Source organism: Micropterus dolomieu, linkage group LG12 (assembly GCF_021292245.1).
Source record: "Micropterus dolomieu isolate WLL.071019.BEF.003 ecotype Adirondacks linkage group LG12, ASM2129224v1, whole genome shotgun sequence".
NCBI classification, from domain to species: domain Eukaryota; kingdom Metazoa; phylum Chordata; class Actinopteri; order Centrarchiformes; family Centrarchidae; genus Micropterus; species Micropterus dolomieu.
In genome coordinates, this window is record NC_060161.1 from 7,594,269 (window position 1) to 7,621,981 (window position 27,713).

The window sequence follows — 27,713 nt, forward strand, 5'->3', positions numbered from 1 at the left end:
GACTCATATCCACATACACAGTTCTGCTGCCTGAAATACTGAATAGAGCACCACATGTGGATTAATCCGCTGCTGATAGTAGTCCGCAACAAATGCACTCTTTACTCCTGTTTGAGTTACGTTTGATAAAAACTACAGTGAACAGCTGATTACTGAGCCTTTTTTAAAACTAAGTTCAACTAATATTAGTAAATAAACATGTAACCAAACTATGTCACATCAGACATAGACCCCGATGACTGCTACTACTTGATACCAACGCATCAATAAAAGGCCAGTGCATACTGTCAACATGTCCTTTCTGATGCTCTGCTTCGGTTCATCTGTCCAGGATGGCTCCAGAAGTGGCTGCCGTGGAGAAGAAGGGTGGATACAACCACCTGTGTGATATCTGGGCTGTTGGCATCACTGCCATCGAGCTGGGTGAGCTCCAACCTCCCATGTTTGACCTCCACCCAATGAGGTGAGTCAGCACAGACAACAGGGACTCCAGCTCACTCAGCTGGAAACTGACAGATTTGACTCTGCATGGTGTCATAGCAGAGAGATAAACAGAAGAGACGTGTGCTATGTAACATCTTCGCTGCCTGCTTTGTATTTTATTCCTGGACAGTCGCTGCATGTAAACAATTAGAACATTTCCAGCCCGGTGACATTTAAAATAATGTTTCAGAGCACTGATGTTGATGTCCAAGAGCAACTTCCAGCCTCCAAGACTAAAGGATAAAACCAAGTGGTGAGTTTAACTGTCTGGATTCCTTATTAGGACGAATTATTTTTCTTCCTTTAATCTTATCAATAATCTTCCTGATGTACAGTTAATGCAGTCCTGCCCCCTCCCTTCTTCTCTCTGCAGGTCTGCAGCTTTCCAAAGCTTTGTGAAGATGGCTCTCATTAAAAATCCTCGTAAAAGGCCCTCAGCTGAGACACTGCTGCAGGTTAGCTTGCTCTTCACAGCTTGTCATTATCACATGCATGGCAGTTAACGAGCCATCTATCTTCATATACTGTCACTATCCAACACATACTTACTCCCAACTCGTCACATACGGATGCTTGGCATCGCTTATTAACGCTCTAGGTAACCCTTTGCGTCGTTTTTTGACATGTACATCTCTGCGGTCAAGTTAGCAATAATAAATTGCAACGCCCGGTTAGACTTTCAAAATAAAACTAGTGGTTAAAGTTGTAAAAAGTCGCAATTTGGTTAGATTTAGGCACCAAAACTACCTGGTTAGGTTTAGGAAAACATCATGGTTTGGGTTAAAATAACAACGTTACTTACGTGACTTTACTTACTTAAGTAAAGCAACTTTACTTACGTAACTTCACATACTTACTATGTGACTTCAATAAAAACATTTAATTTCGATTTTTTGTTTTCACACGGGAAACAAACACCGGCCTCCTGGTTGGAAGTCCGGTTTCTGGCCCACCTGTACACCCCAACCACCTCCTTTGGCTTTTGTGTTAAATATCCTACACCTACCTTTAGCATTCAAAAAAGACGCTACAGGGCTTCCCCCAGTGCGTTACAAACTGATGCCAAGGGGTCTTCAGTAGTCCATCTGTGACGACTTGGGGGTGTTATATGTAATGTTTATGGTCTTTCTGTCACCCAATTGATACAATTTGCCACAAATGTCTTCTCAGTCAAATCAAAGCACAAAAACATCATACACACACTGCTGGAACTCAAATTGTCATTTTATCATTCAAATTGTAGAAATAAGATGATTCCTGTGATGTCTATAAAGTGTGAACAGACAACTGGCAGTAGCTAAATTAGCAGGGCTTTTCATGATGTAGATGATGTTGCCAAAATGGAAACAAAAAGGCAAAAAGTAAAATAAACAACACAAAGGAGTGGATCATTTTAAGTGTGACAGTAAGACATTCATTTTCATTTCACAAGATGTTTTTCTTGTATTACAGAATAGAGCAACAGGAGAGGGGAGGATGACATGTTAAAGTCTAGCACTTGTGAATTTAAAGACATTTAAACAAGAACAACAAGTGCTTCAAAATGGCCAAGACACCTCTTAACATTTTTTGTTGATAGAAATCTCCATCTCTCTACAACAGCTTTACTTTTATCTGGATCTCCTCCAATTGCATGTGCACAATTTTATTTCTTTGTTTTCAATATGGAGTATGGCCTAGTGAGCGGTAGTGGCAATCTTCAGATCAACTTTATTTTGATCTAGCTATTCCCACTGCGACCTCAGTTCATGCCATATATATATATATATATATATACATACATACATATTAAATTTTAGTTTTTTGTGAACAGCTACTCATACAGATACATAAAAAGTATTCATGAATAGCATTAAAAGACAATTTTTGACAACTTCCAGCAGAAATCCAAACACAGATATTTACAGTAATAGATAATATCTTTGTGTTATACTCCTGAAGTACAGTCTGCACGCTGTTCTGCATTCCCTAACCCTGACCCTGCAGTTGTTGACTCCTGTGATCAGTGATCGCTTCATTGTTTTGTGAAGACGCAAATGGTCGCCTGGGGTTACAGCAAATGGCTTTCCAGTTTGATTGCATGTTGTGCAGTAGATTGTCATCATTTTGAGACGTTTATATAAACATGAGATGTTTTGTTAGTGCTGTTGTGCCAGAAGATCTGATTGATCGAAACGTTTCACAGATACTGTAAATAAAAAACCCACTGTGGGACCATGCAGATTCTACTTTTTGCCTTGATGTCTCCTGTGTAGTCCAGCACCTGTAGAAAGGTTTTTTGGATGTGCATAGTTTTTTCTCCATACCTCTAAGTACAACTACAATCTCCTGGGCCAATGGGAGCTGCTCAAGGCTCTGGATAACTAATCAACAACATTTTGATCATAAATAAATCATCAAACATCAAACATTTTTTCCGGGATTCGCTGCTTTTCTCTGTGTAACAGTTTTCTGACACTTTGTAGACAAAACAATGTATCGAGTAATCTTAAAATGAATTATAAAAATTACTTTCCAAAGACTGAAATTCCCATTAATTAGAAGGCCATACGTAAAGTGTAGATTTTCCGACACCATTTTGCGTGGATTTATGAGATCAACATAGTTTTCGAACACGATTGCAGTCATGAACTGTAACTTCTTCCTCCAGCATCCATTTGTGACACAGCTGCTGACCCGCAACCTGGTCATTGAGCTGCTGGACATGGCCAACAACCCTGAGCTCCACCCCACCCACTCACACAGCATGGACGACAACGAGCTGGAGGTCAGTACTACAAGGAGTGGCAGAACTGATACCAGAGCAGGACAGGAACAAGTTGACACACTGCCTATAAGATGATATTTATGTTTCGGTATTTAACCAATAATCCAGAATTTTAAGTTGTGTCCCTGTGCTGTGACATCTAACTAAAATTTCTAATCTATATACTCAAACTAAAATCTCAGAAAGACAAGCGGATGGATAGAGATGTCAGACTCTGTGTTTTTGAAAGTGATTCTTATAAATCTGATCTGTTGACAGATTGGGGAAGTTGCTCCTGACAAGATCCAGTCAGCAGGGAAACACCTGCCTGTAGAGAGGACCCTGTCTGAAGAGCAATGTGAGGACACACCCACACACATACAGACACATTTTAAAGGAACCTTCTTTGTTGACATTTTGGGTGTTGTTGGAAGGTGAATTTTTCCTGTCTTTGTGTGAAACATATCCTGCACCTCCCTGTATTTGATGTAGGAGATGACGCTGATATTGACTGGATGTGGATTAGACAGTAACTAAGTATACATTCAGAAATGCTTTTGTTCTATATTGCTGTGCTCACTGACTGTACAGATTAAACAAATGCAATTAGTAAACTTTAGATGTGTTGGTAGGTGTATTTTCACCAACATTAGTGGGATGTTTCGAACTAAAATATGTCAACAACCATCAGATGGATTGCTGTGTAATGTTGTTGAGACATTCATGCTCCCCAGAGGATGAATCCTACTGACTTTGGTGATCCCCTGAACTTTCATCTAACACCATCATCAGTAATTTGGCCTATGGCTTTTTTTTTGACATTTAGATTTCATTGAATTATTTTATGTAAACAACACAAGTGAACAGCAATATAAATGCTAAGCACCATGACATCTATATGGCAAACATTGTATATTATAGACAGCCAATCTTTATACAGCCCTATCTCATTTACATGTTATTATCCATTACTGCGAAAGAACACAACAAAAAGAAGAAGGAGAATGAAATGAGAGAATGAGTAAGGGTGGAGGAGGCAAACCTACAGCAAACCTTCCAGCCAAAATATCATCCACATCTTAAATATTGCACACTAACTGGAGTTTGTTTCTGACTGTGTGCTAGTGCACTTGATGGCTGTGCTTGTAAACGCACGCATGTGTAAATTCACTGTATGCTGGCTGTATTTGCTGAAGAGTGGCTTCATTGTCTACCATGACCCCCAGTATTCAGCGCTGTAATCTCCATAATATGAATGAGGACAAAAGCCTCTCAGTCAGCCTGCTGATGGCTGCCCTCGTCCTGTAACCCGTCCATACATGTGGGATGGACACTGCGTCAGAGGATGGCACTGAGAACATGCCATTAGTGTGTGACAGACACTGGTACTTCTATGCACTGGCTGGAGTGACTTCACACTGCTGCAATGCCAAAAGGCTTCTTGTGGCGTAAGTGTTTCTGGTGTGATCGTCAGGCTTCACACTCTGTCGAGTACTATATCATACACCAACCTGGTGCTGACCTCACCTTCCGTTACATAGTGTGTGCTTCATAGACGCACAAGCCGCAAACACATAAGACCTGCACCTCAGTTTGACCAATATATGTTCACACTGCTACTGCTGTTACTACTGCTACTGCTAAGGCTATTGTTGCTTCCCTGCTACTAGGCTGATATTACTAATAGACTGGGCTGGGTATTGGGCAGTACCAGCAACAGTAGGGTACCAAAGGTTGGCATCAAATATGTGGTCAGATTTGTAATCATGTTTAATCCGACAGATAGTAAACAGACAGTTTGCATTTGATTAAGGTGAAAGTTCTTGTACATCTTTTGTTGTTAAATGACAGAAGTTTCTGTAGAAAAACATGTTTTTCAGACTAAGGTGTCATATCTGTCCTGCAACAACGTACTGTATTTGCATTTGTTTAAAAACAAAAGCCTACATCCATACTGGTGGCTGTGTGGTACAAAATAGCATTTAGCCTCATCTGTACTTGGTGTTGAAATGTCATTAGTTTTACTGGTATCTGGTCATTAGGCAAATTTAAATGTGACCTAATGATGACGCCAGATAACACACCCCCCCCCGTGACCCTGTACGCAGGATAGGCGGTTGACGATGGATGGATGGATGGTTTGCAGAAGGCAAGCCCAAAAATAGTAATGCAACAACACGGCAACACCAAGCTGCAAATAACGATGCGAGGTTGCTGGCATCATCTGTGTTAACATTATAATACATGCAGAGCTTTAAAATCAGCTACTTTACCATGCAAGGACACTTTCTTCAATCTTTGACCAAAAGAGCACACACCATGTTCACTGTGATGGAATTTTTATTGCAAGTCTATGCAAGTAGATTTTTGTACTGTGTAGTGAAACCACTGACTGCTTGGATGGCGGAAAGAAATTCAAAGTATGTCATTTGTAGTAAATGGAGTAAAACATGGAAAATAAATAATATTTTTTAGTTTTCTCATGACAAACCCCTCATGCTCCAATTCAGTTTTAAAAAGCAAAGAAAATAACTTAAAGAATAACAACGACTTCTCCTAATAAGTTATAAACTTTAAAAGGATGACTGACGTCTCATCTGTCGACTGGCATTCAGCAACACCGTCAGAGCTAACTGAGCAGAGACGAGATAACAACTTCTGCTTTCTGGTTCACTGGTTTCCCCGTCCTCTGCTTCAAATTCAAACTGTCAGCCAATATCTCAGGTTCTCTGTGGTTACACCCGCTTCCTCCTGCGTCTCACATCTCAGTCAAGTCATCAGAGAAACCAAAGCAAGATACTTCCAAAAGCTAGTCTGCAGAATTAAACTGAAGATGTAGCCCCCCCTGGCTTTGGTTGGAATAACTCATAATAATTATATGTACACGTTGTATGTGTACATTTTCTTTTTACAGAATATGAGCACATTACAAAATATTCTGTCTTGAAAGCGAATCAGGTCATTAAAATCCAAAGGGTCTATTCCGATGCTGAAAAGCTATGGTCTTAGCATGCTTTAAATGAACTGGGTCATATGACGTGTTGTCTAACCATGTCTAAAGACAAAAGTGTTTATATCACCTTTGAATGTGACACTTGGAGGAACTTATGTTCCAAGCTGATATTTTGACCTGATGGTGTCGCTAGAGGAAAGTGTTCTATCCTCCTGTGGAGCGTAAATGTGCTCGGAAAAAACTGATGATTTGATTTTGATATGTTTGGCATACACATGGAAATATTTGGCCTCCTGGTGGGATTTAATGAATCATCAGGTAGTTTCCTAAAATGATAGATTTTCCCCTCTGTGCACCATAAATATCAATGGAAAATGTTGCCTAGTAGGTTTGAAGATACCTTATTGTGGAGATATGATCTGTCTGTGTGATTTTCTCTGTGGAAATTACGATGACTTCAGAGGGTCAGTCTTTGATAAAATGTTTCAACAAAATCCTGATATATTGAACAAAACCGGAACCAATCGAGCTATCAAGCCAGGGTGCAGAACTTATTTTTTTATTTATTCAGTGTTGCGAGTGACGAAAAAGACTGCTGCCAAAGCGACCGGACTGAGGCACATCTGTAGAAAGCTTATTGGAGTTGCATATCAAAACACCTCCAAATGTGGCTTGAATCCAATTAGCAAAAATTGCATTTCATGTGGTTTTTTGATGCCCACTATTGTAAAATTTAGATACAAACTGGATATATAAAAAAAAGATTTTGACTGGCAGTCTGAACTAAGCCTAAGTTAGCTAGCATATCTAAATCTAGCTTTTACTTAGATAGTTTGCGTGAAGGTTTCAGTCATGTGTATATACTGTATACTGAGTTGTTATCTGTAAATTGTACTGTAGACATTAAAGAAAGCCAGCGTGATATAACACAAAGTCATATAGCCTGTGAACTGACTCTGACTGGCCATACCAACCCAAGTACTATAGCCGCAAAACCTCTGGATGTATTCAAGTAAATTGGAACTGTCACATTAAAAAATGGCATTGTGTTTGTCAGTGTAGCTGTTGTGTGGGGTCAGGGCTGCAGAAGCTAGTCTTCTGTAGTTAGCTCATTATTGACACGATAGGTTGTGCGTGGTTGCAGAGTGCATCCTATGTCTAGCTCTAACCAAAGCTAATCAATGCACTTGAGATTGAGTGCTCATCAGTAGAGTGAACATAAAAACAGGCGGACTGTGTGAGAGCACATTGGCCTGCTCTGTATTGTCTTACTCTGATGAAGCCCACACTCACTTCATTCTTATTCTGTTTTTCTTTGCAGTTGACCAAGTGAAGTTTGGGCCTCCGCGGAGGAAAGTCACAGAGCCTTATCCTGATTTGGTAATGCACTTCTTCTGCAAGATGTATATGTGAGAGAGCTGTTTACTGGTGACATTCATGAATATGACCAAGCTCTGTTCGGATTCCCCTTTCAGCAGGGCTCTTATGAAGATGACTGGAGTCTGTCTGGAGATGAAGACAACTCACCGTAAGACTCCTATCTGTTTTCTCCTTCACTTCTCTTCCTTCATTCTGTATAGGGAATATTCTGGTGTTTCAGTGTTGAGATACAGGACAACAATGGAAAAACATCCAAAATGACCTTTTGAAAACAATACACTTATTTTTTAACAGTGTCCAGTAGTGCCCCCAAATCCAAGGATTTCCTCGCAGCTTGTGAAATGTGTTGATATCTAGATCTTCTAAACAGTGAACTGAGCACGGGCGTGTTAAAGGGGAACTCCACAGACTTTAAACATCAGTGTGTTTCCAGGTGTTGAAAAGAACTACTGCATATCGAACAAAGTTATAAAGCCTCTTGCTGCCTGCAGATGGAGCTGTGTGAAGTCTGATAAAGAAGTGATGTTGCTTGAGTCAGCATCGACTGAAGCTTTAGACCACAAGTTTGAGGAGCTCACCAGACCCCTGTAGCTCGCTGCTCATCTCTGCTTGAGGCTACAGGCTGGATGATATGTTAGTCTCTACTAGCATGCTGCATAACATTTTATGGTTACGGATACATGATTTGCTGAGAAGCAAATGTTCTATGAAGAACAAGTGGTTAAGTTGCCCAAAGTTAAATTGAGTTGCATCCCCTCGGTAGATATAATGGTTTAAATATATTTAAATTTGTATTATATTACATTATTGTCAACGTCAGTAGTGTTACTTGTGATGAAAAATGAGTGAAGAAAAAAAACTGCGCATCTCCAACTGAACTGTTGGTGGCCGAGTTGCATTATGGGGAATGAAGGAGCCAGGTTTTGATAAGGAAGTAGAATGCATAAAAAGGAATTGATTTGAATACTTTTTAACTGATTGATTAGGATAACTATGTAGAAAATAGATAACATATTATAGTGTGTTATATGTTATGTTAGATATATTTCAGGGAATTCATAAATTACAAAGATCAGTCTCTCGTCCATTGATTTACACTGCTGGTCACATTTCAACTCTGGCAGTAGACGGGTGTGTGCGTGAGACGAGCACGACCGCAATTCAATTAGAATTGCTCACCAGTCGCATATGCCAAAAACATTCTTTAGGCTTCCGTGTTCAGTGAAAATGAGGCCACAGCATCAAATTTGCCAAATTGTCTCAGCGGATTTGGGGGCAGCACTATTGGACTCAATAACACAACCAGAGACGGTACTGTATCTTTAATGACAGAGTGTGGCTATTAAAGCCTCAGAGTGTTTAAAGGAATGAGGCATCTTTTAGTTAGACGGATTAAATGGGCTGGTTGTTACGGAATCATTTTTCTTATTGACAGCAGACTATTACTAGTCCTAGTAGTAGGGCTATTATTCGCAGTAAAAAATAGTAGTAGCAGGATTAGGTTAGCAGCAATAGTGTTATCACATATACCGGTAGTTATAATTGTAGTAACTAACTGTAGTGGCAATATTATCATTGGAAATAACATTTTTAGCATGAAAATGATCATTCTGGTGTCTTTATTTTTGTAGTTTTTCACCAAACTAATCACTGAGATCTGGGAACATTGTGACATTGGGTAATAAAGTGCAATGGGACATGAAACACAATCAGTCAGATGATTAGACAGGTTGTAAACAAACCAATCACTTTTCCAGATTATCTAAACCACTGATTCCCAACCAGGGATACATGTACCCCAGAGATCACTTCTGTAGTTACCAGGGGGCACATGGGAAAGATTGTGGAGTACTCCAGCTAATTTTGAAAACAGCTGTTATGATTTAATAACTAATACAGTCTATTATCCATTTGTCATTAAGAGGAAAATCAACACACACACACAGATAGCACTTCACATTACTTTGACCCAAATATTTTTTTGCTGGCACAATAACAAAGAACTATCAGCCCTGTGATTGTTTGTGAAAACTAGTTAGCATGCACGAAGAAAAGTCACTTCCAGTAAGCAGAGTAACTTCCATTGCAGTCGGCCTGCTACTGCCTTGTGGGAGTTGTAGGAAAAGTTCACCCAACCTTTTGAAACAAAGAGAATAAGCCTAAAAACAATTCCTGCTACAGAATGTTTTGGGTATTTTAGAAATAAAGAGAGGGAGATGTGAAATAACATGCAACCAAGGTCCCCTGTCCGACTCAAACCACAAACATTATGATTTGTGGTCGACGCCTCAACCGCCAGCCCACCAGGCGCCCTAACTGTGATGAAATGTTTACAACAGACAGTTTAGGCAATCATCTCTTCCAAATAAGTTTGGTTTACAACCTGTGTGATAGTCTGACTGTTGGATTTCCTTTTAGTGATCTCTCTGTGTTGCCAGGTCTCAGGAACAGGGCTTTAGTCTGGATTATGGACACTGAAGTCACTATTTGGGGGGATGTGGAGGCTTTTGCAGGCTCTTACTATGTGCAAGTTTCAGCTTAGGTGGAAATCAAAGGATAATGTAAAGTGACTGCACTGCTGTTTTGATATGTCATATCCTGTGGTTTATACTGAAATATAGCCGTGTATTTGTTTTGGCTTGGTTGAAGGAAAATGGACACATGTGCCTTATTTAATTAGTACAACTTTTATTAATTAACTGAGTGTAATACACCTTATTATCAACTTGTTTTCAGAGGCTAGTCAGTTTTCAAGAAACATGCCAGTAAATAGACACATTATTCTAATATTTTTTTGATACATTTTTGGGCATTTCTGCTTTATTGTGTGATAGTGATAGCTGGAGAGAGACAGGAAAGGCATGGGGGAGAGAGGGGGCGACAAGGGCCCGGACTGGAATCAAACCCAGGGGCGTCAATCATTTTTAAAACTAGAAAATCACTTGTTATCCAAAAAAATTGCTGTAAATAGGACTCATGACAATTAGCATTTCACTTGGTGATCACAATGCTATCATTACTGTCAGTGATGATGGCCAAAACTGAGAGAATAAGATCTGAGTTGTAATAAACTGGAATTATCCTTTAAACTGGTACAGACTATCAGCAGTCTGAGCCTCAGTCAATCTATCAACACTGTTTTCAGGCTTTATAAACCGATACGGTTCCTTCCCTCCCATTGTTATGGGCCATTCAGGCCCGTAGTCAGATAAACACCAGGTCTTCCTGTTGCAGGAGCCTGTTGGAATGTGTGGAGCAAGCTCTGCAGCTGAGGTAGGCCACGTCCATCAACTCCCGCCTCTCCTAACAGCAGTGTCCACCCATCCCACATGATATTACCTGAAATAAATAGCTTGTGATTCTTTATTTTATTTTATTTTTTAAGATGTGATTATCTGCTAATGCCAAACATCTTTGACATAATCAGTGGGTTTGTGTTCACTCCTTGCTAATCCCAAAACCTCAAAGTCCCGCTGTACGTCTTCATGACCTGGATGTGATTCAGCACTGCCTCACTCAGCTTTTGGGCTTTTTTTTGTCTGCTTTTTTTGTGGTGTTTCTTCAAGGTTTTTGTTTATGTGCTGCTGTTACCCTGCCCTCAGCATATTCAGCCTCTGCTTTTGTTGTCTAGCTTGTTGTCATGACGCTTGATTTGGATCTCCTCACGTGACTTGATTTGAAAATTCTTGGAGCCTGATCAGGACATTGTTGCTCCTTTGTCTTTTCAGGAGTTTAACCATTAGGAGGGCGCCATCTACTGATGTGAGTGGTAACTTGACAAGCTTAAACTGAAGCTGTGTTCCAGTTGTATACTACTATGTACTGATTCTGTCCTAGGTTTGAGTATGTATACACCTAGATTTGTGTCTTTACTCTGAACGTGTGACTGGACTGGTTTTCAGAAAGATCTGTTTTGCATATACATAAATTATATTATTATTATATTTTTTGGGGGGGGGGGGGTATTATCAGAATACAAAAAAGAATAATTAAATTTAAGAAAATAAATATCAGTTATATAAAAATGTAATGAATGTAATAAATTCAATAAAAATGTCTGTCCACTGGAAGGTAGTTGGTAAAGAAGCTAAACTAAACTAGCTTAGAGAGCGATCAGATGGCAGCTCATTCCAAAATCATCTCCCAACACATGAAAACTGGAACTTTTCACAAGTGGAAAAAAATGCTTATTACAAACAACAAAATCATTAATCAGTTAAAGAGGTGAGCTGAACATGCAAAATGTGAAACTTGTCTGCAGAAAAGCATTCAATTTAATATATATGACTTTTCCATAAATGAAGAATTAATTATATTGACTAGAGTTTAAATGGAGAAGTTGTTTCAAGGAGATTCCTCTTGAAATCAACAACTGCTATTGAACGCCACACAACTAAAAGAACAGAACTAACAGTGTCAGACCTTTGTCTCTGTTTTCTTTACAATTAGTACAAACTTAATAGTTCTTTACAAAAAACCTAATGGAAATAATGTATTTGTAAATTAAAGCATGTAGCATGTTAGCAACAATTTCAAAGTATAGCTGAGGCTGATGTTTGATGAATTTAAGTGTACCAAATGTGTACCTTTTTAACCTGTTTATGGCGCAAAGTTAAAAAGAAATTCTTACAGTGTGCAGTTGCCACATAGGTTGAGATCATAATATTGAAAGATGATCCGATTAGTGAGCAATGTGTTTCCTGGTGTTTTTCAGGGAGGTAGGAAGAGTGGTTTGTTCAGTCCATCTACAGCCTCCCTGCCAGCCTTCAGCTCTTTAGCTCCCAACGAAGAGAACAGAGACCTGACCCTTAGACCGAGCTGTACACTGGGCCCTGATGCTGCCATCACTGCTGACTCCACCTCCACTACAGGTACAACATGTCATCTCCAACATATCAGCATTTCAGTAACTAAGAGAAACATCTTTGTGGTTAGCTGGACAGCCATCTTTGTTTGGCTTTATCCAAGACTCTATGTAGCCTGGAGCACCAAGACCCACACACAGTCAAGTCTGAGGTCTTATCTGTGAGTTTAAACCAGCTCAGGATCAAGTCAAGACCTAGACTGACACAAATAACATCCCCGTCCTCTCTTATGTGTTCAACAAGTACTGGCCAGGTGCTCAGCCACACAGGACATCAGACAGCGCTGCAGTGATCCATGTCTGCCTGTGGCGGACGCTGTAACAGCAGAGAAGACCAAGGTTACCACTGTTTGCTCTCCAAAAAGAGAGACACCACTGTCACCTGAATGGAGCACACTGAGGAAAAAGCCCGAAGACTCTGTGAGTTCAAGCCAAACATCTGCCTCTCATATCAGTAGCACACATCAATAAGCTCGTGTGATTTGCTAACCTAATAACTTCCTAATGAGTAATGTCTGTCTGGAAGATGACAAACCATGCAACCAAACAAGATGTTGTTTTGTTTTGCATCTGATGTAGCTTTTTTATCCTCCCTTTTGTTTTGTTACGTGTAACCTCTGACCTTTCTAGAGGGCTGTTTGTCATGGACTTCCTCCTACCCCTCAAGTCCATGTAAGTGTGAAATCTAACAGCATGTGACCGACAATAAAAGTTGACCAATGGCAGGGCCCTGATGACAATAATACACGCTTGCTCACATTGCATGATACAAGCTGCACTAGGAACAGTTGAGACAAAATCCAGCTGATGTTTTTACTGCTGCACCATTCCATCAAATGGAAATATATTTGTTTATTGGTATTCAGAGTCACCGATGTGCAAAGTAGCCTAGTGCAACGTAAATACATGACATAATGTACTAGCTAGCTAGCTTGCGAACACTAACATTATTAGACTTTTCGGTGTTAGAATGAATATCACTATATTATATACAATATCACTATATCCACGTCGGACCATTAGTGATTCAGTTGCTGTGCTGGTTCTGTAGATGGGAGCCTGTTTCTCTAAAGTCTTCAACGGCTGTCCTCTTAAAATCCACTGTGCTGTCACCTGGATTTTACCCAAGACAAGAGGTAATGTGTTAAAACTCTAATGCATGTAGTTTTTGTTTCAACACAGAAGCAAAAACTACATCTAGCAAAACAGAAGCTTTGCTAGGTATCTCATCAACTGTACTAGTAACAACAATATCAATGTCCCACATTTATATGATTGTCTTACTTAGTTTCCAGTTTTTCTCTTTAACGAACACATTTCCTTCTTAGATCAGTACCTTATACTTGGGGCCGAGGAGGGCATCTACACACTGAACCTTAATGAACTTCATGAAGATACACTAGAGAAGGTAAGACAAGGACTGGTCCATGTGTTTAGCGTTATTTTGTTGCAACAAAATACGCTCCAAAGTGACTGTTGAAGTCACTGTTTTCTTGCAAAAAAACACATAGATAGTTCTGCTAGCACTGGCAATAACTGACAAAACCTAGTTCGGGGACAATTGAGAGGAAAGGTCTGACGGATCTGAATCTCAGTGGTGCTTTGTTATTGGACACCATGTTGGATCAAACGATGGTTCATGTGTAATGAGCACCACATTAGCTCAAAGACCAGTGATCAGAAAGGAGGCTCTGGCTGATTGTGGAAACCTCAGATCCAGGAGGAGTAATGTTGATTCTGGACTGGTTCTTCATTTCTGAAAAGCTTATGGGATTTTACGAGTATGAAGTCGGTTGGATGGAGCTGTAGTATTCTGCTAGGGTGGTGGATCGCCCATGCCGGTTGGGAGCAAGCTGCTTCCCCAAGTTCAAGCTTCTCAGGGTTTTGTTTGTGAGTGAGGCTAAAATAAAGCATGAGATAAACAAATGGATTGGAACAGCGTCTATTTAAGCAATAGCTCACGACAGGCCATAATATACGCTTATTATATCACAGTTAAGGGGCATTGTTCGGGCCGGTGTGACACCAAAATGTGTGACCTATCAGAGTCTGTGACCCAAATGGCAAGTTAAGCGCCAAAGGCTTCATTGACGTACTTGGTTATGGTTAGGAAAACATTGTCATTTGGGTGTAGTCACAGAATCTGATAGGTCATAGATTTTGGTGTTACACTGGTAGGCTCCATAGTGCATGACGGTTGCTAAGCAACATACATCAAAGGCTAGAATTATTCGAACTATTTATTTATATCTATTTGCACGTTGCTGTTTGTTGTGCAGCTACTAAAAACTGTCCAGCGTCAGGAGACTGACTTTGGTTACTTGAACTTATATGATAATATGCTTGATACCGTGTGCTGGCGGCCAGCAGTGTGTAAAATAATAACACTTTAATATTATACCTACCAGAAAGGGCAGAATTGCGTCTCTCCTTGAGCAACGGTCTTTGAACAGGCTATTGAAACTTAAACCTTGTTTCAATATCGTAGACTTCTGGGGCAAGTAGTTGATTCTCACCTGTGGTCATGATTAGAAAAGAATGAGATGAGGGATACAAGCGTCAGAAATGAGTTTTCTTCACTGCTCTCCTTTACGTATAGACAGGGCGATGAGGTTAGAAATCTGCAATGAGTTCACTATTCCTTCTCACTGAAAGGAATTGAGGTGGTTCAGGTCCCTGATCAGGATGCCTCCTGAATACTTCCTTGCAGAGGTATCCCAAGCAAATGGGAAGAAACCCCAGTTCAGACCCAGAACACACAGAGAGACTACATATCCCATCTGGCCTAGGAATGCATTGAGATCCCCCAAGAAGAGCTTGAAGAAATGACCGTCATGATGGTCTTTGTTGTTGTATATTTTTATGTTGTCAATTTATATATTTATATGTACACAATATTCTCTTCCGTTGCGTTACTTCTGCACGGCACAGACCCAGAATAATGCACATGTATATATCTGCAACGTTGTTCTTCCATTCCATATTTATATATTTCTACATTTATTTATGTTGACTGTATGCTTGTCTACGTGTAGCACCTTATCACCACAGCAAATTCCTCCTATGTGTAAAACACTACTTGGCAGTAAAGCTCCTTCTGATTCTTCTGATATTTCAAGGCAGTCGAGGTGTGCAATGTGTTTAGAGTATACTACAGGTCCAGGACATGGTAAACATTGTCTCTTCGTTCTTCCCACAGCTGCTCCCTCAGCGATGTACGTGGCTGTATGTTATGAACAACGTGCTGATGTCTGTATCAGGTAACAAATTCTTCAAAGGTCGGCTTTGTCACACAGAGTGCTGTATGTGTTCTGCACTAAGAAAGTATCCATCCTGCAGGGAAGTCTTCCCAGCTTTACTCCCACAGTCTGACGGCTTTGTTTGAACCGCGAGGAAATGTCCAGAAGAAACACAGCAGTCTCTCCCTCAGCACCAACCGCTTCACTGAGAGGATCAACCCCAGGTAGGACAGGACATCAGTTGTAGTAGGTTGTTAGTCGTGTCAAGGTAAATCTGTAGGTGCAGTAGTTGTAATAGTGTTGTTCTTGATACTTCCACAGGATGGCACCAAAGTAAGACATTTTTAAATCTACAGCTTTAGGTGACAGCTATGTTGTTTGTTGACACTGTGAAAAAGGTGTAAGACTATTCTGTCTCAATCCACAGAAGGTATGCCATATCTGTGAAGATTCCCGACACTAAAGGCTGCAGGAGATGTAGTGTAGGTAAGTGATGCAGAATTTAGGGGATCAATAAAGTATTTCTGATTCTGATTTCCTCTACATGCTCTGTATGATTATTCAGTAATAACAACAACATTATCTCTACCTTTCTTCTCTCTCTCAGCAAGAAACCCATACACAGACAGTACATTTCTATGTGGGGCAGTTCCATCGGGCCTGGTGCTACTGTTGTGGTATGAGCCTCTGCAGAAGTTCATGCATCTAAAGGTTTGTACAGACATGTTACGCTTTACACGCTTCAACCGATAGTGGGTCTGGTTCTGCTTTTCCCCTTCCCTTTATTGTGATACCTTTTTTGTGCATGTAACAGGTTTGCAAAGTGAAAAAGCCCAAAGTCCACCCCAAAGGGAGTTCCCATCTCCCACAGAAAATTCTGCTCTGAGGTGCCTAAAAACAGCTTGTTTGTAGTCCAGGCTTTGATTCCGTAACCTATCTGCATCATGCTCGCCTAGCGGCTAGTCAGGCACACCCTCAAAAACAGTGGAGGAGAAACACACTGAGCTGCAGCACCCACAGTGACAAGATGTTGCTCTGCTTGTGTTTGGCCACGGTTACCGGCAGAAGCGGCTTTGTTTTGGGTCACACTACCTTGTATGCCTTACTTTGCTTTTGATTGGCTAGTAGACCTTACCTAGGTACTGTGCATGTGCAACTCCCAACAAAGATCTAATAGAAGTGAGATGCTTCACTCGGTTGCTAAAATGGAGCGGTCACCACACAGGTTGAAAAGAGGTGCTGCAAAATTATGAATCTGAAAATTAGCATAATATGACCTCTTCTTTAAAATCAGCTATGGTTAAATTTGATCAGTCGCATTGTTAGTGTGATGTAACCTGACTCTTCCTCTTTGTGTTGTCATGTGTTTGACTTGAAGCACATAGCGATTAGGCTACCAGACACTCTGCCTGTATTTGAGCTGCTGGTGTTGGTGACAGATGAGTTTCCCCAGCTGTGCGTCGGAGTGAGAGACTGTAGTAATGGGAAAGGCCCAAACAGCCAACAGCTCAAGTTTGATATTATTGAGCTGAACAGCACGCCTATTTCAGCACCAGGTAGGATGGACAGCTGTGTTTTTTCCACTACCTGCTTATAGAGCTCAGCTTAAAGCTTAAACTTAATTCTCTTTGTCTGTGCGTCTGCAGATAGTGGAGCACTCATGGCAGTACAGATAACCCAACTGGACAGAGACACTGTTCTCATCGCATTGGAAAGTAAGTCACTTCAAGCTCAACACATAAACACATAAATCCTCCAGCAATCTTTCATACTGATTCAAAATATCTCAATCTTGATGCTCATTGAACAGAAACTGTCAAGACTGTGAACCTCCGAGGGCTACCGTCCAAAGAGCTGGCTGCTGAAATGGTCTTTGACTTCCCCATTGAAACTCTAGGTAGAAACAATCGTGTGAAAAATGAATGCGACTTGGTGTTCCTACTGACAGTTGGGTGACATGACATGTTTTGACAGTCTGCCTACAGGATAGTGTGCTGGCGTTCTGGAAGCATGGCCTTAAAGGGAGGAGCTTTCATTCAAATGAGGTAATTAGCTTTGACAGGCTGGTATTGAGCTGATGTCATGTGTTTGATATAGTCAAATTCATATTTGCACTGTCTATGAAAAAATAAATTTCATCTTTATCTGCAGATAACGCAAGAAATTACAGATGAGAGTCGAGTATTCAGAGTTTTGGGAACAAACAGGTACGTTAATCTGACAACACTAATCTGACAATATCAATGTCATTCGCTTGTGGAAAAAATTGTGCTAATAGCTGTGGTACTTGTAGTAGTAAAACATGAGAATAAAAATTACAGTGCAGGCCAGATATGAATAAATAGTCCCAAATTTAAAAGGCAGTGGTTAGAAATGGATTTTTCCCTAAACTTTTCAGTGCCTTAAAAACCAAAAGTAGTATTTAAAAGTAAGTTATTTGACAAACAGAAAGCCATTATATCAGAGAACAGGAGCAATGTGATGCACTCTCCTGGTCTTTGTGAAGACTCTAGCAGCAGAGTTCTGAATCAGCTGCCACTGTCTGATCCATTTTTTAGAGAGACCTGCAAAGACAGCATTACAGTGGTTGATCCCGCTGATGATAAAAACATTTCTAAATCCTGCTGGAACGGAACGTATTTGATTTTTGATATGTTCTTAAGCTGATAGTAGGCTGATTTTTTATTTTACTATAAGCTATAAGCTTCTCAGAAGTGGATTTAGTGATGCAGCAATTACAGTAATAGCGATGATTCTCTCTGACCAATCAGTGGTCTGCTGTGTTTTCACATCACATTTTAGTATCGCCTCAACTCAGCTCGCTTGGAACCTAGACAGAGTTGTTACAAAAAAAAAAAGAATACAATGTAGCAGGTATAGGTACAACTTTTCCCCGATGGAAAACCCAAAAAAGGTGAGCAGAGCGAGACGAGTCGAGCTGGTACCATGCGGTGAAAAAGGGGCATCAGGGGCGGCCACTGTGGCCTAACACAAATACAAAGAAGTCATAAGCATACAACTAGCATGCTAGTTGTCAGTTACACAGCGCCAATGCCAAATTGCTGGCATTAGCTAACATTAGCCACCAAAATAATCATAAGCGTTGAGCCAGCTCTCTATTTCTTTGGTTGTTTGATTCATGCACCCTGGATGAGCTGTTAGACCCACCCTGCTCCTTCTGGACTTTTTTCAGAGACATCATCCTTCAGAGCACACCCACAGATGACCCCTCCGCACTGAGCAACCTGTACATCCTGACTGGACATGAAAGCAGTTACTGAGAGGCACTGGATCAGCCTCTTCAAAAGTGCTGAAGAGAAACGCAGATCTGTTCTATAACCCTATGTTGGAAACATTGTCCCCATTGACTCAAGCTGTAGCAGACACCAGCGCCAACTCTCTGCTGTGTATGACAAATGTCAGTGTGGAATTCAGTTGCCTGTCCAGACTCAAACTGTAAGTTGTTGTGGAACACATGTATAAGAGACTTGTCAACTTGCTAAGTAAGTTTCTCTCTTGGGTTTTCTAATTAAAGTTGTAAAAGTCAAGATTTTCCTGTAAAAACAATTCATGTTAGCAGCCTAAATCACAGTGTGACTGCAGCAGGGAAAACAGTTCCATCCCTGTTCATTTAGATGCCATAGATCTACTGTTGTCTGTATGGACTGTAGACTGTAGATAAACACGAATATAACTTTTGTGACATTACACATACGTTTCTGAACTGACATTTTGAAGCTTTTATTTGGGTTTACTGTTTGCTGACGTCTTTGTGTGTTACTGGAACCACAACATTTGCTCAAATGTGATGACAACTGGGAGGAACCAAGGAGGGAGGAGCAAGCTGCAAACACCACAACTGAGTGTGATGAGCTGAGACTCCTGTCAATCAAACCTTAATATCCCCTTACAATTAACAATTCTCAGACTTTTTTCAGTGATTTCAGTAAAGTCTGACACCATTTTAGAGCCAGCATGTATTGACCTCTGGTGGAACTTCGGTTAGAGACAGTTTGACTTTAGTGTCACCAATCAGCCAGAGGCTTTGCCTGTTTTGGGTAAATTTGCATCATTTCTCCACACAGTAATGCTGTGTTCACGTCATGTTAGAGCTTGTAAATGTGTTCATCTGTTCATGTCAACATCCAAGTTATGATTACGACTGTTAAACTAAGATTTTTGTAAAAGCTCAGAAAATTTCCATGTTGCCACCTTATGGTACGGAAGCCAAAGGTTGTTGTTAAACCCAAATTCAATGGATAGTGCTATATTGTCAATGCACAGTATTTTTAGGCCTCACACCACCAACTCTGCAATCATAACCATCCTGAGTTGTCTAATGACGTGAACACTCCTAAGCTGGTACTCCTTCTCATCTCTACCATCCATCCTACGTGACCTGAATGTGGCATATGTCACCAAGCCAAAGGACTTCTAAGTGAGTTTAATTACTTCCACCGTTTAGTGTATCGGTTAAAGGAATACTTGTTTGTTTTGAATAAGAAACATTCACCGCTATGGACTTGAAAGGTGGCTATGTAAAGTTGTAGGGAGGACAGCAGCTGTAGTCGACGTGTAATATAACATTACCACTCATAATGAACATTTAGAAATTCACATCTGATGGTTGATACTGTATGTTGTATGAAGACAGATGAAAGAAACCTACTTTTAGACGATACATTATCTGGTTGAGGCTAGTTTAAAAAGCGGACAGGGCTTCGGCTCTATACTGTTTCCTATGAAACCACATGTCAGTGATTGTCAACTTTAATGTTACCAACAGTGTGAATCATAGGAGTGCCATAATTGCTACAGTGAACAAATTGACTGGAATTAAAAGAAATGATTAGGTCTTAACAATTTCAAGCTTATTTGCCGAAGACGAGAAAAAATTCCTGTTCTGTCAGCGAGGGCTGCGTGAGAAACGCCATCGTCAGGCTAAGCCAGTCGGAGACAAAGTAGGGCAGGTCATGCTTTCGCCATAGTAGGATTCACAATTTCACGATGAGACCAAATGTACAAATTGGTAGCAACATGCAGGAGTTGAATACGGACACAGGCACACAGTTGACTGACATCTTGGCAAACGCAATAGGGAAAAGAATAAGGAAATAATGACATTATCTAAAAATAATTTAAAAATGTATAATTTATATGCAAAAATATATTATTATTCTTTATTATTATTATTATTATTATTATTATTATTATTATTATTATTATTTGTCTTTCAATTTCCACATTCTTTTATTTACGTATTTATTCTTTTTTATGCCACTCCTATGACTCCATTGTAACCAAGTTGGCTCATCAAATGTATACTTACCCAACACCATGTAATTCTGAAAATCACAAATGTATTTTAAAGATTGTGAATGTGAATTTACATTATGTGTGACCGTGTTAAGAGAGCTTCAGAACTGAGAAATTTTTCAGAATATAAAGGGTCCTTCCATTGCAGGCAGTTACCCATTGGTGCCAAACACAGCTTTAACTGAACTTATACATAGGCTACATTTGATTACATGAGGTGCCATAGAAACTGAATGCAGTTAAGATGTAGCCTTCTTCTTTGACTAAAATGTAAATTCCACTACATTAGAGTGTTGTGTGTAATGCTATTTATGGTATTTATGGAAAGGGGACTATAAAAGCACTCACCTTTCCCTGAGAGATACTTGAATGACATAATATGCATATGGTTATGGCTAAGATTTTTTTATTGTGCTTGTGTATAACTTGTATATAATAATAAAGTATGCTCTTACATTATGGAGGCGTTGTAAAATGCGAAATAGAAATCTTTGTCATCATAGATTCACAAGATGTCAGAAACGGTCATAGCAGTTTACATATGTTTGGTCATCTTAACTGGGGAAACTGATACTGATGATCCTTAATAAAAAAGTTATTGTACATGTGACATACAATAAACCAAAATAAACTTTATTTTTCATTTCTGAACTGAAAGAACAGTATCTTACGATGTGATATTTTTTGTTTTTTGACTGTATGCTTTGACAGCCCTAAAGAGTTTATTACATGGAATACGGAAAGGATAGGTTTCAGCACATAAAACTTTATTGTTGTTTTTATCCTTACATGGAGTTTGTGTTGGAGTCTGTGTTTTGATGGGGGCTGGTGGTTTTGTGGTGTTAGTGGACTGCATGTTGTTAGCTGCAGTGTTGTCACTGTAGTTGGAGAGAGACTTGGAAGCGCGCACTGGGCTACATACCGACCCGGTGCCTTTACATTAAAAGCAGAATAGTGGCTGTTCCAAGCAACAGAGAAAACAGGCGTGTGCTTCATTTCTAAGTGAGGTTAGAGCCCATTGACAAAAAAGAAGTAAAAATTGGATTTATTAATAAGTGATTTCATTAAAACACTATATATAGCCCCTTTAAGCTTTTCCATTAACCATTTTAAGTCCTATATTTAATGTTTACTGTTTCTTATTTCCATTGCAATATTCAGTTTCATCTTTATAATTTAAGCTTTCAGTTTGAACATGTTCATTTAGCTTTTGCATTTATTCTTATGTCATTCTTACTTTACATATTCAAATGATCATTTTACATTTTAAATGAGGTTTTTCAATTTCTTTGTGCTGTTTAATTTTAATTATGGCCTGATTATTCCTAGTGCTGTTGCAAAATAATTTTACAACTACATAATAATAACAAATTATTTATTTTCTATTTGGACTTATAACCAAAGATATATACTCCATACTACTAGACAGTGCACACACTATAGTAAACCAGAAACTGTCAAACATGTACTGATAGATTGCAGCAGGTATGATGAAGAAGTACACATATTCAAATACTGTACTTAAGTTCTCTTTTGAGGTAGTTGAACTATATTTTATGCTACTTTAGTTCACTACATTTTATAGGGAGATGTTGTAATTTTTACTCATCTAAATTTATTTCAAAGCTATAGTTAGTAGTTACTTTTCAGATCAATATTCATAGGTGTCATTTACACTGGGGACGCTGGGGACATGTCCCCATTACTTTTTGAAAGAATTTGTTAAAAATACTCTGAAAAACAGCTTGCACCAAGAAATGTTAACTAACAAATGAAAATGCTTTGAGCAAGGTTCATTTGCACCATAAGAAAACATGCAATGCAATTTAAATATAGAAGAAACAAACGTGCATTGTCCAAAAAAGTAACTTAGGTATAAAAAAAACAAGCAGCTGCATTATACAGTATTCTGTTATATTTTTATATTTATGAATTGTCCCCTGCTACCTGAATTTTTCGTTTCCCTTTATATAAATAAAGACATTTCCACTGTAAATTGCTGCAGAATATGTCTCCAGAATGGAGGAAATTAAGTGTTTAATGCTCCAGTTTTCTGTGGGAGGGCCCCCAGACCTCTCACTTATATATTTCAGCATTTCATATTTCTTCAAAATAGTGTTAAAAATCTTTTTGTCTTGTTCCCATGCATCGTCATGTCTCGTTACCCAAAATGTATCATAACGCCCCTAATGTGAGCCATTATGTCCCCACCACGTGACATTTGTTATTGCTCCATATTCCAGGCCAGTAGGTTGCGGGTACGCGCCTATGAGCTGGTTTGCCATTAAAACTCAAAGACGAAGAAGAAATAATGAAGCAGGAAAAGGAAATAGAAGAAACGGTAGCAGCATCGCCATTTCGCTTTTCATTCATTGGTGTCGAGGCCTACATCGTTTTATAGGTGGGTTAGAGAGTTTAAGGTTAAAACCTGAGGTGAAAAACATTTTACGTCGGTGATGTGTAACTGTCACTGTAGGTGGGTCTAAATGTTCTCTGAAAGAACATCAGCTACAACGTCTTTAGCTAGCCGATATATTAGCTTCCTGAATCCATAACGTTACGCCTTGATCAGCCAAACATTAGAACGCCATTAGCCCGAAATATGGACGGAAGCAATATAATTACACTATTAACTGGCTTATATAAATAACGAGCGAGCTGTTAAGACTGGCTCATCAGGCTAGTTAGCCTGTAATATAAAGTAATACACTGAGAAGACCAGCTAATAACTTTAGTGTTAGCAAGATACGTAGCTAGTACGACTTGTTAGCTGACATTAGGCTTATCTGTCTCATGTTTACCCACCTACGTTAGCACTCGCGAGAAGGTGATCTAAAGTAGACACTCAAACTAACGTATGTTGTTTAAACACTTTTGTTTAACAACATTTTTGGAGAGAAAATTGTCCTAAATACGTATCATATGTAAACATGTGAACTTGCAGAGCTAGTCAACAATGTTATGTATCTACTGATAGGCCGTATTTAGCCTGAAGCTGCAAGGTGTGCCCGCAGGGCTAATGCAGTGTAACGCAACAGTCCTGCTTCATGAAGGTTAGCATTTTAGTTAAAACTGGAGGCTGCAGTTTGTGGTTCTGCTCTGTTGAGTTGTATTGCGTCATACTGGCAGGAGTTTCTGTTATTTTGTCCACTCCATTCATATCAATGAGGTTCGGCCAATTACAAAACCTGTGTAATGCAGTACTGTTCAGCAGCACCACAAATTACAACCTCCAAAATGAGCATGCAGTTTAATCAATGCCTCTGTAAAACACTGACACAAATTTCATGAAGGGAGGATTTATAGCAGGTTAACTGTTTTATTAGACCGCATTAGATTTAGCTAGGTGTACCTAATAAACTTGCATCTGAGTGTATTTATTATTTGCATCGCGGTGGGGATGACTCTCCCATCCTTACAGTGATCGTCAAATATTGGTTGTGGTTATACAGTAGTAATTGACATCTTTTTCTGAATCTTCTAGGATACACAGAACTCCATCATGGTGAAAATTTTTATTGGCAACCTTGCCTGCAATACCACACCTGAGGAGCTGCGTGAACTCTTCGAGAAGTATGGCAAGGTCTCAGAATGTGACATTGTCAAAAACTATGGTTTTGTACACATGAACAGCATGTCTGAAGCGGAGGAGGCCATTCAGAACCTCCACCAGTACGAATTGAATGGTTGGCGCATCAATGTGGAGATAAGCAAAGGGAGGCCCAAGTCCACCACCAAGCTACACGTCAGCAACCTTGGGGAGGGGGTCACCAGTGATGTTCTGCGGGCCAAGTTTGAAGACTTTGGCCCGGTAGTTGAGTGTGACATAGTGAAGGACTACGCCTTTGTTCACATGGAGCGAATGGAGGATGCCATGGATGCAATCGATAAGCTGGACAACACAGCCTTCAAAGGTGAACTCTTGGGCAGGATAGAGCTAGTTTGCTGTTTATAGATACCAATTTGGATTCTGTTCTGCCGCCATAAAGCTCTCGTGACAAGTAAAATCCACTAACTGATATTTTTCCACATTAGTTGACAAGGTGGACTGAAAGTAATCACTTGTAGGTTTGGCTATTTCTCTGGCATAAAATCACTTGCACCTGGCGCGGCAAGTTATTTCGCTTGGCTCAGAGGTTGCCGGTCAAATGCATTGAACGTGTTTTATAGTCGATAAGAACCTTTTCGTGTCAGATCCCTACGGTCTCATGCGTGTCTTCTCTCTCCTTACAAGGCAAGCTGATGAGCGTACAGCTGTCCACCAGTCGGCTTCGCACTGCCCCAGGAATGGGAGATCATACCGGCTGCTATGTCTGTGGGAAACATGGTCACTGGTCGAAAGACTGTCCTGTCAGTCGGAACGGTAGCCACGGTGACGGCACAAGAGGTCGCAGCGGCCGGGACCTTCCACGCGGGCCCCCAGGTTATGGCAGGGGCGGCTACGGGATGGCCTCACCTCCACCAGCTGATTACATGGGAGGCTCTGCGTATAGTCGGGCTAGTTACGTAGGTGGGTTGCCGCCTCCCCCACGTAGGCTTAGCAGCTACAGCTCTGAGCTGGGGGATAGGTACGGCAGCAGAGCAGCAGGCTCCTATGCTGAGAGGCCATCAGCTTATGATCAGGAACGTCTCTATAGTAGTGTTGACTATTATGAGAAGTACAGAGCTCGCCCTTATGGCTCAAGTTATTTCGAGGATCGTCGCATGTCCTATATCCCCCCTCCCCCACCTCCCCCTTCCTCCCTCTCAAAGGTCTCGTCCAGTGTAGATCCATATGACCGTCGTCCACTGCCTCCATCTTCATCAGCCGCAGCAGCTGCTGCATACTATGCACGAGACCGCAGCCCGATCAGACGAGTACCAGTCTCCTCAGCAGGCTACGCCTATGAGCGAACACGGCTGTCACCGGTATCAGCTTCCAGGAGCTCCTATGCTGTGTCACGACCCAAGGATCATTATGCGCCACGCTATGCGCCTTACTAAAGCCATGGTGCCAAGGTGAGCAACAACAGTAAACAAAGTACGACATTTGAACAGTGCGAGATTTTACTGTAAAACGCTACTGGTCAGTGGGCACTGGGATCTCGAAATCCGTTGTAACAGATTTTTTTACGGTACTGAATACTTTGAAGCTGTGTTGCGGATAATGGAAGCTTAAACCCTGTTTCTGAAAAGGGAATGCTTTTGCTCTTTTCCTAGGTCTGTTTGTGAACTGCAGGAGTTAACCTTTGCTTCAAACTACACGATTCCATCTGTCGGTGTGACGTACGGCAAAGCATATGAGATGCTGAAATTAAGACTGGAAATTGTGTTGGCATCTTCCAGGCATCTGAGATGCCAGTAGCCTGCAGATGAATTGTCCTTTCAGTTCCATTCACATAACCTGTTTTCAATAAGGATGATTTGCAAACTACACAGTTTGACACTTATGATGTATAAAACAATAATTTGCTTACTTGCTCTGCAGGTTTTCTGTTCAGTTTTTAGCCTCGTCTTTTTTACCTGTTTTTCTTCCTCACATGAAGCAAATTGTTATATTCAGAAAATGTTTGGCTTCTGTTTATGTAATTTAGAGGAAGTGTTCTTGTTTTATCAATATATGAACATTTATCTTCCTTTTTGAATGGGATGAGCGTTAACCCATGATGTATGAGTTGCTAGTAATGCAGAAGAATTGTATTTTACTCTTAGACACACGTCTGACATGATCAGAGATACTTATAGGGATGTGGACATGTTTTTTTTTTTTTTTATCAAAAATTATCATTGGTGCCCAACAATATGCTGCAGAGGTCCATGACTCATCAGGAATATTTAATGACATTTAAAGCAAGTAGTTTACACTGAGAAAGGTTCTTTCTTTCATACTTGAAAGGTAGAGAAACACAGGGTTGGGTGGGAAAGAAAACCTGCAGGCTCTTTGACCTCTGTGGCGCGTGAATAAACTCACACTGAAGAAGACAATAGAGAAATTAATCTATATCCATGAAACTGACCTAGCTGACTGACAGTCAGCATACAGATTCACACTTTGAGGTAGAATCTAAGGAAAGACAATCTCAAACATTCCAATCTCAATCTTTCTAATTTGAATGTGTCTACAAAAGTTAAAATTGGCAAATTTTACAACACTTAATGAGATGTCTACAGATCTTAAGTCCAAAGTCTTGAAATAAAAGTGTCGTTGAGTGACACTTAACAAGAATGTTGGCTGACATGCACTATGCAACTAAGTAACATTGTGACGTGTATTCTTCCCTCTGACAATGTTGCACGCTTTCCCCCGCAGCTGACAACAGAACCCATCATGTCTTGAATTTTAGTCAGGGATGGACGTTCATTATATCCATATAACGGCATAAGCAGAAAATGTGAGGCAGGACTCAGGGCTTGGGCTGTGTAAGTCGTGAGGTACTTGTGTTTTGTTGAAGGTGCCTTTGTTTTGCATATTGGTGGATTTGAAGTTTGTATTTTTCATACTAGCTGTAAAAGTACCAGCATACATAAAAAATCTAAAATGAATATGATTTTTTAATAAAGCCAAACTTATTTTGGTGACATTCAGTTCTTTGTATTGGTTTGACATTGGTTGAAGGTGCAATGGAAAACTTGAGCATGAGGATTATGGGAATTTTAAGGGCATTAAACTCTGTCACCTGTAATGTTTTTTCCAAGACTGTCTATTAGAAGTGAGCAATATGGATAAAATCTAATTTCACTAGATATTTTTTT

At 40.1% G+C, this 27,713-nt stretch overlaps 2 protein-coding genes across 2 annotated transcripts in view; both read left to right on the forward strand.

Moving 5' to 3' along the window:
• Nucleotides 1-21,638, forward strand: part of map4k2 (mitogen-activated protein kinase kinase kinase kinase 2) — a 44,393-nt gene extending 22,755 nt beyond the window's left edge. The window contains exons 11-32 of the mRNA XM_046064851.1: nt 857-938; nt 3,134-3,250; nt 3,509-3,587; nt 7,504-7,562; nt 7,658-7,710; nt 10,797-10,835; nt 11,291-11,324; nt 12,277-12,433; nt 12,671-12,846; nt 13,057-13,098; nt 13,478-13,562; nt 13,755-13,834; nt 15,626-15,686; nt 15,766-15,889; nt 16,093-16,151; nt 16,273-16,376; nt 17,044-17,221; nt 17,312-17,380; nt 17,476-17,562; nt 17,640-17,710; nt 17,817-17,872; nt 18,859-21,638. Coding sequence (XP_045920807.1) covers nt 857-938; nt 3,134-3,250; nt 3,509-3,587; nt 7,504-7,562; nt 7,658-7,710; nt 10,797-10,835; nt 11,291-11,324; nt 12,277-12,433; nt 12,671-12,846; nt 13,057-13,098; nt 13,478-13,562; nt 13,755-13,834; nt 15,626-15,686; nt 15,766-15,889; nt 16,093-16,151; nt 16,273-16,376; nt 17,044-17,221; nt 17,312-17,380; nt 17,476-17,562; nt 17,640-17,710; nt 17,817-17,872; nt 18,859-18,946 — 1,900 coding nt within the window. The 3' untranslated portion in view covers nt 18,947-21,638. The remainder of the gene's footprint in view (nt 1-856; nt 939-3,133; nt 3,251-3,508; nt 3,588-7,503; nt 7,563-7,657; nt 7,711-10,796; nt 10,836-11,290; nt 11,325-12,276; nt 12,434-12,670; nt 12,847-13,056; nt 13,099-13,477; nt 13,563-13,754; nt 13,835-15,625; nt 15,687-15,765; nt 15,890-16,092; nt 16,152-16,272; nt 16,377-17,043; nt 17,222-17,311; nt 17,381-17,475; nt 17,563-17,639; nt 17,711-17,816; nt 17,873-18,858) is intronic.
• Nucleotides 21,639-23,242: 1,604 nt separating this feature from the next.
• LOC123980993 (RNA-binding protein 4.1-like) lies at nt 23,243-27,545 on the forward strand. Its single transcript, XM_046065590.1, has 4 exons — nt 23,243-23,382; nt 24,466-24,895; nt 25,216-25,979; nt 26,181-27,545. The coding sequence occupies exons 2-3, from the start codon at nt 24,484-24,486 to the stop codon at nt 25,962-25,964; spliced, it is 1,161 nt and encodes a 386-aa protein (XP_045921546.1). The 5' UTR covers nt 23,243-23,382; nt 24,466-24,483; the 3' UTR covers nt 25,965-25,979; nt 26,181-27,545.
• Nucleotides 27,546-27,713: the final 168 nt, after the last annotated feature.

Bases quoted from the DNA above. Each gene is read 5' to 3' on its own strand.
- LOC123980993 (XM_046065590.1), top strand. From the start codon at position 24,484: ATGGTGAAAATTTTTATTGGCAACCTTGCCTGCAATACCACACCTGAG. The intron at 24,896-25,215 runs GTGAACTCTTGG...TCTCCTTACAAG, and splicing joins GGACAACACAGCCTTCAAAG to GCAAGCTGATGAGCGTACAG.